This window comes from Poecilia reticulata, linkage group LG1 (assembly GCF_000633615.1).
Source record: "Poecilia reticulata strain Guanapo linkage group LG1, Guppy_female_1.0+MT, whole genome shotgun sequence".
Classification (NCBI taxonomy): domain Eukaryota; kingdom Metazoa; phylum Chordata; class Actinopteri; order Cyprinodontiformes; family Poeciliidae; genus Poecilia; species Poecilia reticulata.
Genome location: NC_024331.1, coordinates 1,139,318 through 1,159,866, shown reverse-complemented (window position 1 = coordinate 1,159,866; position 20,549 = coordinate 1,139,318). Strand labels below are relative to the sequence as shown.

At 38.8% G+C, this 20,549-nt stretch overlaps 1 protein-coding gene across 7 annotated transcripts in view; it reads right to left on the bottom strand.

Moving 5' to 3' along the window:
• myo15ab (myosin XVAb) overlaps positions 1–12,461 on the bottom strand; it is a 74,300-nt gene extending 61,839 nt beyond the window's left edge. For 2 of the 7 annotated variants that reach the window (XM_017307148.1, XM_017307160.1), the window contains exons 1-8: positions 12,141–12,461; positions 9,589–9,700; positions 8,013–8,129; positions 5,565–7,919; positions 2,456–4,972; positions 2,241–2,360; positions 1,800–2,117; positions 1,426–1,623 (exon numbers count right to left, since the gene is read on the bottom strand). In XM_017307148.1, coding sequence (XP_017162637.1) covers positions 1,426–1,623; positions 1,800–2,117; positions 2,241–2,360; positions 2,456–4,972; positions 5,565–7,862 — 5,451 coding nt within the window. In that variant the 5' untranslated portion in view covers positions 7,863–7,919; positions 8,013–8,129; positions 9,589–9,700; positions 12,141–12,461. The other 5 variants (XM_017307157.1, XM_008404861.2, XM_017307153.1 and 2 more) reach the window with 5 other exon arrangements.
• Positions 12,462–20,549: the final 8,088 nt, after the last annotated feature.

Here is a 20,549-nt window from a genome sequence, read left to right as displayed (position 1 = left end):
AGTTTGTCTTTACACATTCTTTGTGATGTACAACATAGGCCTGTCACAATAACAAATTTTGCTGGATGATAAATTGTCCCAAATGTTATTCCGATGAATGATAATTTTGTTTTCAGACCATTTTCAAGTAATATAATGATAATGTCATACTCATTGACATTCTCAAAGATCAATAAACTTTAATACTGGAACTGCAAGACATTCTAAATATCCATAATAAATAAGCAAAAAACAGAGACAACAAATAAAATGAATTATGAAGTCTCTGTAAACAAAACTGTCTTTAAAAGAGATAACTACTTGAGACCAAAGCAGCAGACAGAAGACTTTTGTCATCCAATTTTTGGTAGAAAGAGAGAGAGCAAAGAAAAAAACCCGATAAATTATGCAAATGGAAGCGATTTAGCTCCTTTTACTTTATTATGCAATCAATTGATTTATTGCTTATTGCAACAGGCCTAGTCATATGGCTTCTTGCAACAATTAAGCTAGTCATTTTATATTACCAGTAACAAGCACACTTTGTAGCAGTTAGGGCAGTTCTGCTTCCATGGTACGGTTCATTCTGAGTGTAGATCAACACATTGGACACAACATTATTTCTTAATGCATTTCTGCCCTTTACATGTTGTTTGGGAGTTATTATTGCTTCAACATTTATTACTCATGTTGTCTTGCATTGAGTTTCTGCAGAGGTGTTGGGCAGGCCTAACAACACATCAATTTTCAAATCATGCCACTTATTGTCAATCACAATTAATAGTATTTACTTCAGGATTATTGGCATGTATTTACTAATCTATACCAAAATCCTACCACGTTTTTTTCTAGAGTACTTTAAAACAACATAGCGGCTGACTGAATTGCAGTCAAAAAAAAATGAAAGTGAAAGAACAGTAATAAATCTCCACAACTTATACATCTTCTATTACTGGTGGATAAAGATGTTGCTTCTTTCAAGAAGCCCTGGATCCAAAGTGAGCCAAGCTGAAGCCTGAGAGAAGCACCCAAAGCTGAAAGAAGTGGAAGCTTGGCCCCACACATGTAATCCACCACTAGCAGAGAGGCAGCTGCTGCTACTTTCCCCTTTCATTTATCCCAGCAGCCACTGCCACTGCTTTCTCCTTTTTTGCCTCCACTGTCCCAAGAGTGAATAGGTCACAGCTGTAGAAGCTTTCTTTGTCGCTAACCGAGTGGCAACAGCCTTTGTTTTCCCCAGCCAGCAGCTGTAAAAACTCTCATGGTCTACCATTAAAATGTTGTACAACAAAAATGTGAAAAAGTTCAATGGTTATGAATATTTCTGCAATACAATATATAAAATGTATACTCTATAAATTCAACAGGCTGAAGCTTCTACCATATGTTTAAATTTAGTCCACAATTTGAACAGCTTGTGTCAAATTTTGAACAAAGAAAACATACTTTGGAAAGATTAGGGCCAGCTGGTTTTCTTGGGTCAATGATGATGGTTCCATCAGGCAGCGTGTAGGATACCCCTTTTAGATATGGATTTTGCAGGGCTGCTGTCAAGTTTGGACTCTTTGGCTTCCTTGGGTCCACAATAATAGTTCCATCTGGAAGGGTGTATGAAGCAGCTTTCAAGGCTTGGTTAGCAAGAGCCTATAAGAACAAATGACTTCTGTCAAAGTGTTTGCAACAACAACAATAAAGCAGTAGATTACTGAGAAATATAAACATCAGTATTTTGAAATCGTATGTCCGAACTACAACATCACATGGACAAAAATATGGAGAAACATCAGAAAACCAGAAAAAAATATCCATTTATAGCTAACCTTTGCCAGATTTGGTGACACTGGAGTATTTGGGTCTCGAACCCCCTGCGGTAGAGTAAATGAGGCATTCCGCAATGACGAGTGTTGAAGAGCATTAGACAGGTTTGGAGAGGTAGGTTTCCGTGGATCAATGATGATAGTGCCATCTGGGAGGGTGTACGAAGCACTCTTCAAGTAAGGGTTCTGAAGTGCTGCTGTAAGGTTGGGTGTCTTTTCTGTTTTGGAGTCTATTACAATGGTACCATCAGGAAGAGAGTAGGAAGCTTGACGTATGGCTGGGTTGTTCAAAGCCCTACTGAGGTTTGGGGAAATAGGATCCTGAACAAAAAAAAGTGTAATAATTATTTATAATATTATTACAAATATAATATGTTATCGAAATTAGATGTATACATTAACTACTGTTAAACTGAATGTAAAGTACTATAGGTCATTGGTTACTTTTTGTCTAGAATCTATAATGGTGCCATCAGGAAGAGTATATGAAGCCATCCTCAGATGCTGGTTTTGAAGAGCTCCAGAAAGGTTAGGTGACATTGGCTTCTGAAGTAGACGAGGGTCCTGTTTGAGTTTAAGATAGAGTAAATAAAAGGGATATCAATTGAAGTTATAACCTTTTGCCTTTGAAGAGACATTTATTTGAACATATTATTTACCCTGATAACTGATCCATCAGGCATTATATATGAGGCACTCCGGACTTGTTGGTTTTGCAATGCATGGCCAAGCAATGGTGAAGAACGGGGATCTGCATACGGGCTCATAAAGGTTCTTCCTGGCAGCTGGTATGATGCCTGCATCAACTGTGGGTTCTGCAGAGCTCTTCCCAACATTGGTGAAGAGGGTGATTGAGTTACAACTGAGGACCGTCTGAGTTGCATAGGTGTCTGAAAGGAAGCCTGGCGGAGATTTGGGTTTTGTTGCAGAGCACTCTGGAGCTGAGGCCCAGCTGGGGCATAAGGATTCCGTTGTTGCATTATGGGAGATTTTAAATTAGACACATTATGCAAACCAGTTTGGTTTTGCAGTGCATCTTGAAGCAAAGGTACTGTGCTAGGTTCAGAGATGTAATCATATGGCATACCAACAGTCGGTCCATATGGAGATTGTAACTGTGGAGTTTGATAAGAGGTCATGCCTTTCATTGCCTGACTATGTCTCATGGCTCCAGAGAGTAGTGGAGATGAGGGTACAGATGGGGTATATGGAGACTGTGGTCTCTGAAGTGGAGAAACATAAGATGCTTCTCTTATGGCTTGGTTTTGCAGAGCTCCAGAGAGCATTTGTGCAGGAGGGAGCAAAGGCTGCTGATAAGGTGATGTCAGTCTCTGCAATGTAGAATCATGAGGTTCTAGTAATTCTGGAGCCATCAAACCTATGCCTGCCATTTGGACGGTTTCTGGTGCAAGTGCTGAAAAAGCATCCGGTTGAAAAGCCTGGTTTTGCAAAGAACGGGACAACATAGGAGATGAGGGAGTAACAAGTTGTTGTGATACCTCAGTATAAGGATGCGGGGGGAAACCAGTTTGGTTTTGCAGTGCATCTTGAAGTAATGGTGTTGGGCCAGGTTCAGAGATGTAATCATATGGCATAACAACAGTTGGTCCATATGGTGACTGTAACTGTGGAGTTTGATAAGAGGTCATGCCTTTCATTGCCTGACTATGTTTCATGGCTCCAGAAAGCAATGGAGACGAAGGTACAGATGGAGTATATGGAGACTGAGGTCTCTGAAGTGGAGAAACATAGGATGCTCCCCTCACTGCTTGGTTTTGCAGAGCTCCAGAGACCATTGATGAAGGGAGCAAAGGCTGCTCATAAACAGACATCGGCCTTTGCATTGAAGGACCTTGGAATTCTATTAATTCCGGAGCCATCTGACCCACACCCACCATTTGGGGTGCTTGTGGTCTAAGGGTTGAAGGTGAATGTAATCTAAGATCTTGGTTCTGCAAAGACCTGGATAACATGGGAGAAGGCGGGTCAACAAATTGTGGTGATGGCTCAGCATAAGGATCAGCATAGGGATCTGACACAATGGACTGACGATTTAGTCGAGGAGAGAGGCGTGGAGATGGACTGCGTGACATGTATTTAAGGGAGGGTTGCGGGGAAGGGGGAGGCATGCTTCTAATTGACTGTCGGGCCCTAAGGGGACGCCCTCGAGCAATAGGACGAAGAGGAGGACGGACAGATTCTTTTCTCCCCAGGGGAGCTTGGTGGACCATAAGAGGGGAATGAAAAGGAGAAGATTGAAGGGAGGAGTCTATGGTAAGTACAGAAGATCTATTACTTCTCACAGAAGAAGCACGAAACGGGCGCACATTTTGTGTGGGTGGGGGCACTGGACGCCCTCTGAGACCCATGGGTGAGGGTCTGACGGTACCTAAAGGAACATTTCCATATGCCCTAGGCCTGGCCAATGGCGTGGGGTCCCTGAGCAGCCGAGTTGAACGACGAGAAAGAGTAGGGGAGGATGGAGCTGGCCGAGGCCCTGCAGGAGATAAACTTCGGCGAGAAGGTGAGGGTGAAGGCCTTCGACTTAGCTGAGGAGAGAGAGGTGGCGATGCATGACCAGGGTAAAGGGAGGGTGGATCATGCATCTTTCTGCCTCCCACCGGACTTCGAGCAGAAGTGGGTGATGGCTGGGGACTTTGCATCCTCCTGGAAATGTGGGGTGATGAAAGGGGCGAATGCTGCCTCATTGACCCTCTCTCCAAGGATGGAGGACTATGGCGAATTACGGAGGCACGGGGAGAATAAGGGGGTGAGGATACTCTGGCCAAAGGAGAAAGTGACTTTGGAGGCTGCCCTCTACGATGAAGAACTGGGGACACCATAGGAGAAGCAGGTTGTGAAATCTGTCTAGACAAAACAGATGAAGGTCTTTGAGCATTAATGAGCCCACCTCTCATGGAAGGTTGTGGGGAGGGGATCTGCCTTCTTGCAACCATAGGGGTGGGGACTGGCGAACCCATGGCTGAAGGATAACTTTGCATTTGTGGAGAGGGTATAATGACAGAGCGACGAGATGGAGTCGGAGAAGATTGCATGCGCCGTGTAGGGAGAGGAGACATGGTCGCTTGTTTAATGATCATGGCTGTTGGTGTTGGGATGGTTGGGAGGCTGTAACCCTGCCTCTGTGGTGTCATCATTGGGTCTGTCATCATCTGCAGTGGTGAAGAAAGACATAAACAAAGACACTACATGCTTTCATGGTGTATAATTTTATATTATAAAATCATACAAAGGCTAAATAATGTTTATGTTAAAATCCAAAAAAGGATATTCTTTCTTTTTACCATTAGGCTGATAAAGCTTATGTGAAATGCAGCAGTCTATTAGTTAAGGAACAGCCTGTGCAGTTTAGCACCTCCCTTCAAAATTACATAGTGCATTGTCCTACATGTCCTACAATCAGATCAATCAGCTGGCCTTAGCACCACCATGGTCAATTTCAATTTTTTTGTGCTGCTTGCTTTAGATTTTTTCCAGTTTGGAGGAACTTCATTAAACATTACTATCAGGAAAGTATTTCAGAATTTGCTAGAAAAAAATTGTACCCCCTTCAAGCACCACAGTTCCTAACTATGTCAATGCAAAGGCTGGCTGGAAAAAACATTACTTTCTACCCCAATCTCTTTCTGTGTGTTCTACATATAGCACTTTGTCAAAACACCTCAATATCTCCAAGTATTATCTTCTAAGGTATAATATACCATTCCATCTTGGACTAAAGCAATGACAGACAAGAACTACAATTACCTGTGGTGAAATTAGTCGTGGAGATATTGGTTGTTGTTGGAACAACTGCTCGGACATCATCTGCTGCTGGGGAAGCATTATTTGCTGGGGCATCAACTGCTGTTGTGATGACATCTGTGTGGGCATCATTTGGGGCAACATATTCTCTTGTTGAAACATCATTGGCTGCTGTGGGGATAGTATCTGTTGTGGTGACAGTAGTTGTTGCTGTTGAAAAGGAAACATAGGCAGTTGTGGTTCTGATACTGGGATTTGCTGTTGAAATGACATGTCTTCGAGTTGATATGGCGTAAGAAGAATCTGGTCTTCATACTGGATATCTGACATGTCTTCAAACTCAGGATCGGGAGGCAAAGTAGGTGGAGGAGGCAGAGGAACATCTAATCGCTCTTTTCCAAACAGGCGCACTTGCGGTCTAGGAACTCTAAATGTTATGTCCCCTTGCTGAATTTCTCCCAAATCATCCCCAATTTGATTCATATGACCTACATATTGGTTCCCTACTTTACCCATACCTGGTGCTCCAAGTTCAAAGACCTGTTGGCCTCCATGTGGGAATGCAGTCTGTTGGGAGCTCAAGTCTTGGTATATTCCAGGCTCACTATATCCAACCTGAAAGTCTGGCTGAAATCCTCCTTGCATTCCCATTGTTACAGCAGGATCTCCATAATAACCTTGAGGCCCAATGTCAGAGTAACCCAATTGTCTATTTGCATAGTAAGCTCCTGGATCATTTTCATCATAATAAAACTGAGCCTGAGGATCAAGAAATCCTCCTATTTCTCCTCCATACATACCACCCATATGCATTTGAGGATAGTAATCCAGGGCTTCATCATTATACATTGCCTGTTGTTGTTGGAACCCATAATAATCAGCTTCCTCAGTGTCATAATACCCTTGAGCAGAGGAGTAAAGGTTATTGTAATCATTAAATCCATCATCATAATATTCAACATTTGTATCATAGAGTCCGTCTTCCTCATAGTAACCCAGGTCTTGATAGTCTGCCCCTTCCATCTCATTCTCATAGTATCCATACTGACCATATCTTGCATATCCTGGTGCTGACTCAACTCCATAATCATCATAGCCATCTTCATACCTGTAACCTCTCTGGTCAACTACATAGTGCTGGTCATATCCATCATCTTCCTCCCCAAAAGTATAACCATTGTTTTGGTAACCATGCAGAAACCGTCTGGAGCTGGATTGTCGTGTTTTTCCTCTATGGCCTTCTAAGCCATGATGCCTGGAATTTTCTTGCATTTTTTTTGACAGAAACCGTTTGGTAAGCCAATTAGTTGCCGCAGCAACCTTGCCTAGTAAGACACTACTGTACTTGAAGTCATCACTTGTGCCATCCTGCTTTTTAAAGAGACCTCTGAAGAATCCCCCTTTCTTTTTATTTGAATTTCCTCCTCCAAGACGAAGTAACATGTACGTTGGCTTTTTTCCTCCATCAGCTGCTGCCTTTTCTTTGGCCTCCTTCTCCTTTTTCTTCTTTTGGCTACTTTTAAATTTCATCATAAACCGTGAGGTATTTTTCATCATAGACTTTCGTCGTTTTTTCTTAGCAAGCCGGCTCTTCCTCCTTCCCAAGCCAAGGAATAAACGTGATGTGCTTTTCAGTTTCTTTACACTGCTCTTGCGTCTTTTGATGCCAGAAAACTTCATGAACATTTTTGACATGTTCTTCAGACCTTTCTTTGGGACTTCTTTAACAGGAACCAGTGGTTCCTCCTTCTTCTTTCCCTTTTTCTTCTTCACATCTGCATCTGATTTTCCTCCTTTATGGTGACGATCATCTTTAGATTTTTTTTTAGATTTACCGTGAGCCACTTCCTCATCATCATCCTCATCTGCATCATCATAGTCTTCATCATCTTCTTCAGAGTCGTCACCACGTCTAGACTTCCCACCCTTCTTGTCTTTACCCCCTCGCCCTTTTCTCTTTTTGTCGTCCTCTGAATCCTCCCAATCTTCTTCTTCACTGAACTCTTCCTCCTCTTCATCGCTCAGTATCTCCACCTCTTCCTCCTCAGACTCTACTTTTTTACCTTTTCCTTTGTCTTTTCCTTTTTTCCCCTCATCTTTGCCTTTAGATGGCTCCTCTTTCCCCTTCTTTCCTCCTTTCTTATCATCTTTTCCACTCTTCTTGTCATCCTTTCCCCCCTTTTTGTCATCTTTTGCTCCCTTTTTGTCATCTTTTGCCTTCTTCTCATCCTCTTTTTTTTTCTCTGGTTCAGGTTTTCCACCTTTCTTGGTGTCCTTTTTAGTATCTTTCTTACCAGGCATTTTGACCACTTGCTAGAAGCATACCATGCTCCCAGTACAAAGTTCAATGCTGTTGACCTTTAAACACAAAACACAAAAGAACAAAATTTGTATCATGTTTGTAAAGTTAGATTGTCAGTAATGCACAAAACAATGACATTTTTAACTAACCTTAAAAATATTATTGTTTTTGATGTGACTTTATGATTCTTCACCACTGGTTTGAGGAAGCAATCCACCCGTCCTTAGCAGCTCCACACTGCTGAGATCTGATCCCCATGAAGGCTTCTGTACAGATATAAACATGCTCGTTCCTAAAATAATATATAAAATGCTCAATTGTGAACCAATGTTTCAAGTAAGATGACTCCAGATCTTTCAATCTGGAGTCATTCAATAACCCTACTTCGCTTTAAATTTCTTTAGGTCTGAGAGTTCATTACCATAAGGACTAAAATCTCCATACAGGTATCTGAATAAAACTGAATTGGACAAAGAAATAAAATATCGTACAAAAACCTCAATTTCTCCTTCTCTTTTTTTTTAACGTTTCTCTTAAGATGTGTTAATTTTTTTTAGAGTGGTCCTCCTCGAGACTAGTCACCACTTGACGATGAACATCTGAAAGGGTTTTTGGAATCAATAGATTTTCTGTCCAGCAATAGACGATAAGAAGATTTTTTTATCTCTGTCAAATAATTTAAATGTTCTCTCTTATAAAGTTAATTGTTTTAAAAATATATCAAAGACAACAAAGCTTACAAGGACACAATATATTATTTTATCTCCAGGTGATTCCAAAAGAGGTTTTAGCTGAAAACACTGAGTTCAGTAGACAATCAGCTATGACATTTGCCTTTCAGGTCCTTCCACCTTATTTTTGACTATCTAAACTTGGTCAGTCCTTGTCTTTATTTAGCCCAGAAAGCTGCATTGCAAATGTTTATCCAAAGGTTTACATCCCAATTTTGCTTAAATAAAGAGCATGTGAAGCTTTGTTTAGTCTGCTATTTAAACCCCATCCATGTTCCATTAAATATAACGAATAACTTTTTAAACCATTTAACACTGTCCAGACAGCAGGCTACATTATTTTCTCAATATCTGCTCAACAAAATAAATACTGTATCAGGATTTGTTTATTTGTTGTTTTTTTTCCAAAACTTGACTTTCAGAAACTGTTAATCTATGACCGTAATTTTTCTCTTCCGCTTATCCACTATCCTTGCTTTTAAGGACATCTTCACAATATACTGTCATGACTAAACATAAAAATGTGGATGAATCTAAGTGAAAAAATCCCACCAATGTCCAAATTACAACTCAGTTAGACCTTTAGAAAGCCTGGAGAAAGACCTGGAGAAATATTAGTCAAGGCCATGTCGAAATAGTACAGAAACATCACTGATATTTCTGTACTATCGCTGATGTTTCTATATTATTTTTGTACTAATACTGGAAACTTAGTATTAAGAGAAAATTGCACAATATTTTTGAATAATACTGCATACAACTAAGATCTTAAACCAATGCCTATCAGAGTGCACAGCTTAAGCTTAATCTAGCTGTAGATTTAAATAGAAAATAGTCTTGTCTACTGATTTTCAATTGCCTTTCACTAAATGCAAAACCTGAACACAACATCATAAAACATAGAAAAGGCTTTACCCCCTCAGTGGTTCAGTTGTTTTCCAAGAGATGCGTAGCCAAACTAAGTTCTTAAGACAGTGTTGACAATTTCATTCACCTGGACAGTTTTCCATTATTGGCTCCTCCCTTTTGGTCATAAAGAAGACCTGCCTTTGTTGTGGTCGGGGTCTGAAATCTTCAAACACAGCGTGTCTGATCACAGGTATCTTCTTCAATAATCAAGAAAGAAAAAAGTAAAAAAATAAATAAATAAATAATAACTTCAGGTTGCAATGTGCTTGTCCTCTGATTTTATTATGTCCTCCAGTGATAAGCATAACACATTCCGTTACTCAACACTGCATCCTGTGCACAGTAGGTGACCTCAAGGGAGTGTGCATGTAAGAGAAATGGGCAAATGAGTTGTATGTGTGTACTTATGTGAAGGTGTGTGCGTCTGTGTAGACACTTCCTTGTCCCAGGTCATGGAAGGAGCCTTAATTTGTCATCTGGCTCTACAGGTGAAACTTGAGATTGCTGAGCGGCTGAGGGGGCGGGGCATAAATAATACAAAACGTCCGGAGAGGAACAGAAGAAAAGCATGATTGGCTAATCTTCTGGGATGCAGAAGATAAGCTTGATTAGCAGTGAAGATACTGTAAAATGTACAAATGCTGAGTAATTAACCCTCTCAGACTTCATTTATTAGCATGACAGAATTTGTGTGTGAACACCTGCACACATCTGCTGTTGAATCTGTTAAGTTTTTTATTCCCCATATTATCACTAACACCCCCCGCCCAATATTTTTATGCTTTCTGTTTAAACTAAATTGAAATAAGCCATATAGACACTGCTAGCATACTTTGACATATGTTAAAGTACGAAATGGGGCAACACTTGTTAAAGATATGACGTCTTCCCTCTAAGGTATCAGTGACAGTAGAATGACTCTCAAACACACAAAGCTCCAGGCAGGGAAGGATCGGTAACAGGGCTGTGATTATTAGTGCCATCAACCAAATTATCCTTCTTCCCGAGGGAAGGGGTCAGATTGCCGGTTCTGTCCATCTACAGGGTACAGGTGTTAGGTTGCTAGATCCAGATCTTGTAGATTGTAAGTGTATCTAATTATTACCAACCAGCATACAGCACACGTCAATGTCTATACATGCGTGCACAAGACTTCACAAAGACATCCAAAAGACTTAATGTTACACAAGAATATTTATTCCTTTCCCCACAGTTTTGTGTCTAGCGGCTCACGTGGTGATCAAGAAAATGAAAAGACCTGATGAAATGTAGGTAGCCAGTTTCCCAAAGCAATTGGTGTTGGCAGGTGGTCCTCCAAGTTTAGATAGAATTTGTAAAGAAGAAACAGCATAGAGACACCAAGATACACGCCTGAGAGAACACAGCAGATTTACAACAAAGGTGAACATGATGATTCTCATCAAAAGCATTCAGATCCTGGGGAGAAATAAGAGATCATCTCTGGCAGTTAACTCACAAACTGAGATACTCACACACACACACACCCACGCACACGCACACACACACAGCAATCTGCTGCTATCTAGTGGAGCAGTTCAACTCCTGCAACCTTCTTAATTTGTTGTTGGTGAGAGTAGGTTGGTGGTTCTCAAACTTTTTTAATGAGTGCCATATCATCATGCTTGCCTTGTGAATTTTTACCATGCTTTCAAAACTTGGACTTTGTTATTATCATAAGTTATGTGAAATACATGTAAAAAAAAACAAAAAAACAACTTTTGATTAGCGTAATTACCAGACAGGCACAATCATGTCAGAATTCCAAATAAGTCAGACTTCAGAATTTTATAAGAATTCCTTGTACGCTGATGTTGTTTACAGCTAATACAAAACACAGTTCAGTATATTTTGAATCATTGCATCACATTAAATCTTACATAAATCGCACAATACATCCTCTTACCATGATTCCATGTTGCTGACGTCTAAAGTCCAATAGGACAGCATGGTCACTCAACTTATCAATTATCAAATCCCACCAGCTTCCAATTTGGAACTGAAACACATAATGGTTGGTTGGTTTCAAACCAACCATAATGGTTCCCAGACACAAGTTCTAACTTGTGTCTGGGAACCAGACACAAGTTAGAACTTGTGTTCTAACTTGTGTTAGAACACAAGTTCTAACACAAGTTAGAACACAACATAATTAGTCAAAAGAACTTCAGTTTTAACTGGGAGTTTTTAAATGCTTCCCTCTCTGCATTTTCTTTTCAAATTTTTTAGATCATGCAAAAGTAAACGTGCTTATTTGCTCATCATCTTTAATTCATGCATATTTATCTTGCAGTAAGTGTGTCAATATTTTAGTCAAATTGCAGTAGTGTGTGGACCATATGATTAAGAAGACCAGCAATACTTTTTCAATATTTTTTTATTTACATTTACATCGAAAAACTGCAGTTGCAGTTGAGTTGAGTATTGGACAACTCTTCTGATTCTTTTTGCAAGGAGCTGATGTGGCTGATTTATGGTGAAATGACATTGTTTTTTTTTTCTTTCTTGTTCTAAACATTAATTTTGCAGGACAGAATGTTATTAGAGTATGTAGACCATCTGTAGACTGCGCATGCTTGTGTGTAGGTTGTAGTGCGATCCATGCTCCCCAACACCTACCTCTGGAAGTCCTGACGTCACCGGTGCTCCGTAGTCACGTTTCTCCATCCTCTTAGACAATAGGTTAAAAGAAGAATTAAGAAAAAAAAAAGTTCCTTTTATATTTTCTTAACCCTAATTGCCAACACGGTCCCAATTCCTTTTCGGCTCCTCTGGCATGAGCTGAAAGCAGCAGGGGTCGGGCTGCGGGGAGGAGACGTGTGGCACTGGGAACCGAGGATGAATATTTAACGACGGTTATTCTTCGACGGCCTGGCCGGGGGCTTGAGTTCCACGCACTCCGGTGAGAGCTGATGAGCTCCGTGGGTGGGCAGTACCGCTCATAAACACAGCGGCACACACACACACACACACGCACACACACACGCGCACACACACACACACGCACACGCACGCACACACACACACACACACACACACACACACACACACACACACACACACACACACACACACACACACGTATGCGCTGTATTGAAGGGAAGACAACAAGTAAAATGTGACAACAAAATAATTTAAAACACAGCTCGACATAAGGAGGGAGGAAAAAAAGTTTGTTTTCCTTGCAGTAACCTGCCTTAGTTGTAGCATTTCTGCAAACATTTCCTCTCATCCGGACTGAACACAGCAGGAAAGTGTGTCATGAAATGACTCAAGGGGGACGTAGCACAGCAGATAAAGGCGAGCGTTACAACTAATTTAAAAAAGGGTTTCTACATGAGCAATCCTTCTGTCGCCCGCCAGATGGACCCGCCTGACAACAAACAAATAAAGGTGAAGACAGCGCCACAAACTGCTGCATTCAATCCGTAACCCAGACGACCTTGCCGTCTCCCGGCATCACCAGCTGGCCGCCAGAATCAAAACACTTCTTGGCTTTGATATCATACCTGCTGGGCCCAAGCCGCAACGCTCGGACCTGACTGGTTTTAGAAAAACATGCAACACACCTTTAGCTACGTTCGTGCTATTTTTAGAGCTGTTTCTGCAACAGTGACTTACACACTATAGATCCGATCATTTGTAGGAACTAATGCAGACTGCAGGAGATGTTTGGCTTCCTGTTGCAGTTGGCAGACAAACAACTTCAACAGTCTTGGTCAGGGCAGGCAGCTGTCAGATCTGAGCTCTTTTTAAAAAATGTAATCCTGCAATGTCTTCACTGAGCACACATAAAAATATACATTTATCTGACTAAATATAGGTTTGCATGTCAGAGCACCTGTAGGCATGGATTTTAAAGTGATACACTTGCTCCATATAATAGGAGCATCTCAATATTTGACTATCATTGCAGTGTGGTAGAATGTCTTATCCTGTGAAAATCTAAAGGCTACAGGAGACCAAGTTTAAAAAAAAGATTTTGAAGAAAGAAGTTCCTCGCTGTGGCCTACACAACGCTGCTGATTTGACAGTTATCCAGCAAAGAGTCACTGACAACCTACAAGGACATAAGCTCATATATAGATAGATAGATAGATAGATAGATAGATAGATAGATAGATAGATAGATAGATAGATAGATAGATAGATAGATAGATAGATAGATAGATAGATANATAGATAGATAGATAGATAGATAGATAGATAGATAGATAGATAGATAGATAGATAGATAGATAGATAGATAGATAGATAGATAGATAGATAGATAATAATTTATTGAATTTTGTAATTTATTACAAATTAAAAAAAACAACAAGAATATAAAACAACATCTAAATAAAGTAAGAAAAACATTTTCAATGTTAATGTTTGTTATTTAAGCATTGTGAAATATTATAGCAATATTTTATAAAATGTTCCTCTTCTATCCATATTTAGTACATTCTAAGAATACGTGCTTTACCCTTTTCTAGTTCTCTACAATGCACATAATTAGCTGTCTCATGTTAATTGAACCTAGTTAACCCAATATGACCAAATCTATGATTTGTTCTTAGCTCATATTTGATTGTATATCAACTTCATTTTTGCTCAATTTTATATTTACATATATTATTCATATCACATCTCATTTTATTGCAATTTCAGCAAATTTATCAACTTATTAATTTACTTCCATTCCATAATGTGCAGAGATTCACAATCACTGAATCTCAATACCGCTTTTCCTAATTCTGAATGCTAATCTTATTATTTCTATCACCATACCCTGCCATGAGGTTGAAAGCAACCTTCACATGGCTGCATGTTGATGAAAACACCACTCCGATGCATGTCTGTGGCTTCCAGCAGTTACTTACATGACAAAACTAATTACATACCAAGAACTGGGGATAGGAGAGGTCTGCTATTGTCTTTCAGTTTTCAAATAGCTGAAACAAAAAATACACATCTGTTCCCAACCTTCACCATCTGACTTCAGATAAGTTTTCATATTGACATGAACAGATGCTTGCTTGAATTTTCATGGCAGTTTGTTTATTTTATTTTGGATCTCCATCACTGACATTAATTAACTTTTTTATGTTTTTCCAAATTCATTGACTTGCATTTGTATACAAGTTATAATTCTGAAAAGGAATTATGGAAGTGTTAAAATTAGCCATGTTTTATTTATTTATTTTTTCTAAGCAAGCATTGTAAACTGTAAATATATGGTTGGCTTTGAGATGACGTTTGCTGTGAATCTATAAATATAATCATTCAATTTTGCTTTGGTAAAATTGAATGATTTTACCAATCATTCAATTGGTAAAATTTAATGATTTTACTGAAAAATCATTCACTGAAAAAGAAAGATATGAGAGCAAATTTGTTTATTTACAATATATACACTTGATATGTGCAAAGAAAAACACGAACAAAGTGAAGTGAAAAGTTAAACAGTAGCCATTGAATCAGTGACCAATATCAGTTGGTCACTGCCGAGTCTCTAGCTGGAACAGCTGCTCTGAGACGTCCACACTCTGCAGCAGGTCAGGGGTGGCTGTAGAAAGCTTCTGCTGGGAGCAGGGGACAGGTGTGTGCTTGTGTGGAGGACAGCAGCAAGAAGCAGAAAAGATTCTCTGACAGACAGATGAGAAGGAGAGAGACCAGAGTGGAAGAAGGAAAAGAAGAAAGCAGCGGGGGACATCCTCCACATCTGAGTAACCGAGGCTCCACCTGGAAAGGCCGGATGTTGTAGGATAACAAGGCTATCTGAGCGGTGAAAGCCCCGCTGTGTGTCCATCAGTTTTGAATAATCCCTGCTGTGGTTGGAGCATCAGTTTTTTTAAATATGGAATCTCTCCCTGTTCAGAGACACACCTCACTGCTGCTGTACTCTAGCCCAGGGCAAGTGTGTCCTAGCTAATTACAAAAATACACCTTTTTGTGTTTTTCATATTTTATTCATAGCCAAGAGCAAATTAAACTGAACACATTTAATATTGACTTTAAATGTCAATGCAGAATATGAACATGTAAATAGCCATGCTTCCTTTAACCATAAAATTGGGCAAATTGAAATTACAAAAATAAATTTGCTTAATAGCAACACGCCAATTCTGGAAAAAATGTAAAAAAAGAAAGTTTTTTTGATAAAACGTTTGTTTGCCAGGATGATGTGGTTTTTCATCTGCAGAACACTTTTTCACATCACACAAGAGATGTGACGGTTCTTTGAAGGTTATAGCACCGAGTTTAAAGCTGCCATCACTGACGACTTGAATTGGGCTGTTTGTTTTTTATTTTGTAAATATCACCTATATCTGTTGAACTTGGTGTGTTAAACTACATGTCAAAATTAAAAAATTAAAAATGAATAAATAAAAAAACAACTTAATATCAGTTAAAATGACTGAGGTTTCTGTCCATCACTGGATCACCAGACCAGACTCATGTCAGTGTCTGAAGAAGTGAGGGCCACAGAGTGACACCAGTGGCAGTACAGACCCCAGTGAGAGTCATCTGACTGGGGAGAACAAAAAGGTCTCCATGTGTGTTTTATGGACCTTTGCACCTAACAGTGAAGGTCATTCTATCTAAACATGAATGATGCGACTCACGCGATGTTCTGTAATGTTCACATTGATTTTATGATCGCTGCAGTAAGTGTTAGATGATTTTTATGGAGTGAGGAAAAACTGAATCTTATTACTAGGAAAAATCACAAAATATCTGAGAGTGCTGCTGAAAATGCTACACAAAAGCAACATGGTAAATTAATTCAGTCTGAGTGCCACTTAAAATTCACAACTTCCTTTTTTTCTTGTTGCTCTTAAGATTTATTGTCTCAAATGTAAATCATTGACAACTCTGGAATATTGTTCCTCTGCCAAGTAAAGGACAACCAGACGATGTCAGATGAATGTAAGTGTTTTTTTTTTTTTTTGCTTTTGTTTACATTTAAATGTTAAAATGAACAAGTCTTCTTTAAACAAATGATCTTCACTATAAAAGAAAAAGCTAAATTTGTTGAACGAATTTAAGTGAAAGAACTTGAAATGATAATTAAGTCACTAAAATGTAAAAACAAAAATATACTGAGTAAACTTACTGAATACAAATGTGTAACTTTTTTCTAACGTAGAATAGTTTTAGTATTTTAGGAAACTACATTCTATTCCTAGGAAACTATTCCTAGATAAAAGGTACACATTTGTAATGTATTAAATGAATAATTACAAATTTGATAATGGATGAATAGATTTTAAATATTGGAAATAAGCAAATTTACTAAATGAATAATTTGTTTATTTCCAATATTTAAAATCTATTCATCCATTATCATACATGCTTATCCATAGTGAGGCTGGTGCCCAGGCACGTACAGAGGAGGCGGGGGGTGCTTGAGCATCAGCCCTTTTTGCTCCTTGCCCCCCAAGTGCCCTATTGGTAAAATTTTATTTAATTTTATTTTTTTGGTATTATTATTTCCTAAGCCCTCTTCTGACACATAAAAACATGTGCTAAAATTCTTTGCTTTTTTGTTTCTTTTTTGTGCAACATAATAAGCCCTCTGGTCACCTTGTTACCTTTTGACCTTTTGCCCGTGACGCATGACGCAGTTGCCTCTCGCGCAGTGCGATAAAGCGGCTAACTGGAGCTCAACGTAGCGAACATTCCAGATTACTGAACAGTTTTTGGTGAATTAAAAAAAACATTTTTGGTGAATAAAGTGGAGTAGACTTGCTACTTGTCAGACAGAAAATGTTGAAGTATCGTTTCTGCTTCAGCTCGGAGTCGCGGTTTAAGCAGAGAGGTAATGAAATACAACAGACACTGACAGGCCTCTGCGTCTGCCTTTCTCTGAAGAACTACTGAGTGGGAGGAGACAGACAGGTGAGGAAAAACTGTTCTTATCTATCATTCAGTATTTTTATTGTACAGACATTAAGCTGTTGTTGTTGTTGCGCTATTAGCTAGCTGCTAGCTAATGACTTTGCTAGCAAAGCTAGATAACTAAAAAGCTTCTCCCCTGTATCTTTAATGATATCAGTCATTCTTTAGTATTTATTATGCAATAAGGGCACATCGCCCGTCCAAAACCGATCATCTCCATAATGGATATATGTCCGATCTCCTAATTTCCTTTGCTACATAATGTACATTTCATTTATTCTAGCATTAGGTAAATGTATCTTGAAGGAGAATAACACTTAAATAATTGTCCAACAAGGATATTAATTTAGAATTAAAAATAACTCACCCTGAATTACCATGATAGATATAATGTATGTAATAAAAGTGACATTAATGAAGGGAAAACAAACTCAACCCAGACTTTAAGTTTAGGGTCTGGTTCACAGAGTATGAAGTTAAATTTGTTTCCTAATTATTCAATGAAAAAAAAAAACTAACCTCAGTTAAGTAAAATAAAATTGTAATCAAAACTTTTGGAATTGTAATGATTCCTTTAAAAAAAAGTTGTGTTTAAAAGACTTTTTTAAATTAAATAACTCAATTTTTTTTACCAAACATAAACATTTATTTGCACACATCAGAAATCTTTTGTTGTGATTTTAGGCCCTGATCAAGACGTCATGTGAGAATCACAAGCAAAACTTTGACTCCAACAAAAACTTAGAATATCAAGAAAAGATTTCTGACAAGCGCAAATAAGTTTGTTTTGCAAAAAAGAAAGTTAAACTTCATGAGTAAAAAATGTGTGATTTAAAGTTTTTTTTAAGCTAAACTCAGTAGGCTTTTCTCATGGTGACATGCATTAACAATTCAATTTTTGCTTTTGTTGTTTTCGTTTTTCTGCAGTTCCACGTTAAAGTTTGATGCAGCTCTGCTTTCCTGAATGGACCATCTTCATCTCCACTGCAAGTGTAGCAAAAAGGCAGCTCTTCTTTATATAGATTACACTCACTAAAAGGTTGAATTGTGCCCTTGTTTATATTTTTAATAGTGTAATTCTGTAAAGACAAAATATGTCAATCAGAGCTAGACCACCAGCTCTGATTTACATATCTTGCTAAATTGCGGGTTTGAATATTGCAATACTTTCCCATAACAAAATAGACCTGCGGAAAGAAATTACTAATAAAATATCTGTTAGAGCATAGTGTTATGCTCTACTGTATATGGAGATGTTTGTTAGCTTTGATTGTGTATCTCACATTTTTGCAATTTATCATTGTTTATTAAACTGAAAGCTGAGTGGCTTTGTTAATATTCTGTCCTAGAATGCAGTTAGATGTGTCCTTTCTTTGTTGTTGAGCACCTGCCCCTTTAGTGGTCTCTGCACGGCCCTGCTGGTGCCCATCTCCAGAGGTCAATGGGTGAGAGGCAGGGTCACTCTGGGCAGGTCACTAGTTCCTCACTGGTCAACACAAAGACAGACACGACAAACAATCATGCACACACTCACACACACGCACACATACACACACACGCACTTGCACACACACACACAGATGCGCGCATACACACACCTATGGAGAATTTAGAGTTACCAATCATGTTTTTGGACTGTGGCGGGGAGCCGGAGTACCTGGAGAGAACCAACGCAGTCACAGGGAGAACATGAAGACTCCATACAGAAAGACCCCGGGACCTTCTTGCTGCAAGAAGGTCCTGTGTCACTATGGGACCACTGTGCAGAACAACTGCTGAATCTAATTATGTCTTCTTTTTTTTTTTTTTACCAGATTTTATTTAACTTTGGACTAATTTCATTTACTGGATGGATAACTAATTTGAGGAAGTCCAACATGTGGTTTAAGGTAATTGCCCCTTAAATTTAATTACCCTTGGCAGCATCAACTGTCATCAGACCATATCTGATAACTGGCACTCTGTAAGGGAATTTTGACCTTCACTTCACTAGATAATCAAAGGGAATTCAATGCAAGAAGTAGTGGCAGCCATCGCATAGTCGCACACGCATTTATACAAACAATTAGTGAGACAAAAAAAAAAGAAAAACAAACTATTAACAGTTACAATAGACCTTCACATGATGGTAGAATAGTGTTTTCCCACCCATACTAGAAGGTTTTCAAGTGACTTGTTAAAAGTCCTACCATAGATGCTCTTGAGTTTAAGGATACAAACTGATGGCATTCTCCTTTACGGTTTGCTGTTAGAGCTGAATTCATGGCATCATCAGTTATGGCACCATGAATTCGTACGTGTTTACATACATATCAATCTGAGTGTCACTTAAAATTGATAACTTTTAAAGGGCACTTAGAAGTCATGAATGGATATAGACATATGTGGATATGTCCAGACAGTACATACTGTCTTTAATGTTACCTTATCCTTCATCCTCTTTTGTAATGATCTGTAGGTTATTTAGCAGTATATTTTTTTTCTATGAACTTGCTGTGCCCAAGAGAGGAATAACCTGACAGAGATTTGACAAAGTAACATACCTGCTTTGGAGTTACAGTCAGTTAAAAATGACTGTAAATCCTAGTCACAGTTATAATCCACCATTTTATTATTTGTGGATGATTATCATAAAATGACTTTGCATTTTATTTCAACTTATAAAGTGAAGTGAATTAACAAGGCCACTTTCCACATGTAGGAATGATGAGAAAAAGGAAGAGCAGATTTCTTGACATTTCTACGGTCAGCCTTTTCTCAGAACGTCTTCAGAACTAAAACATCTTTAAATATGAAAACATATTGAACAAATCAGATTTCACTGAGTTATTGTTGTTAAAAAAAGTGAACCTGGTGAATATTTCAAGTATGCAGCTGTACATTTTGTAGCTTTCGGCCAACATATGAAATTATTATGCATTTCCTCCTGCACAGCAGATGACCGACTGTTTGATCACCAGGAACCACTTGGATCCAACACTGTGCTTTTATGTTTTCTGCTGTGGAACAGAGATAACACTTGACTTGGCACTGATTAAATTTAATAAATGTATTATATCATATGAAGCCAAATTATCATTTTAGTGTAGCAAGAGCAGCCATACCTGTTGTTGTTTTGCTTTACTTTGACAGGTTAGCAGT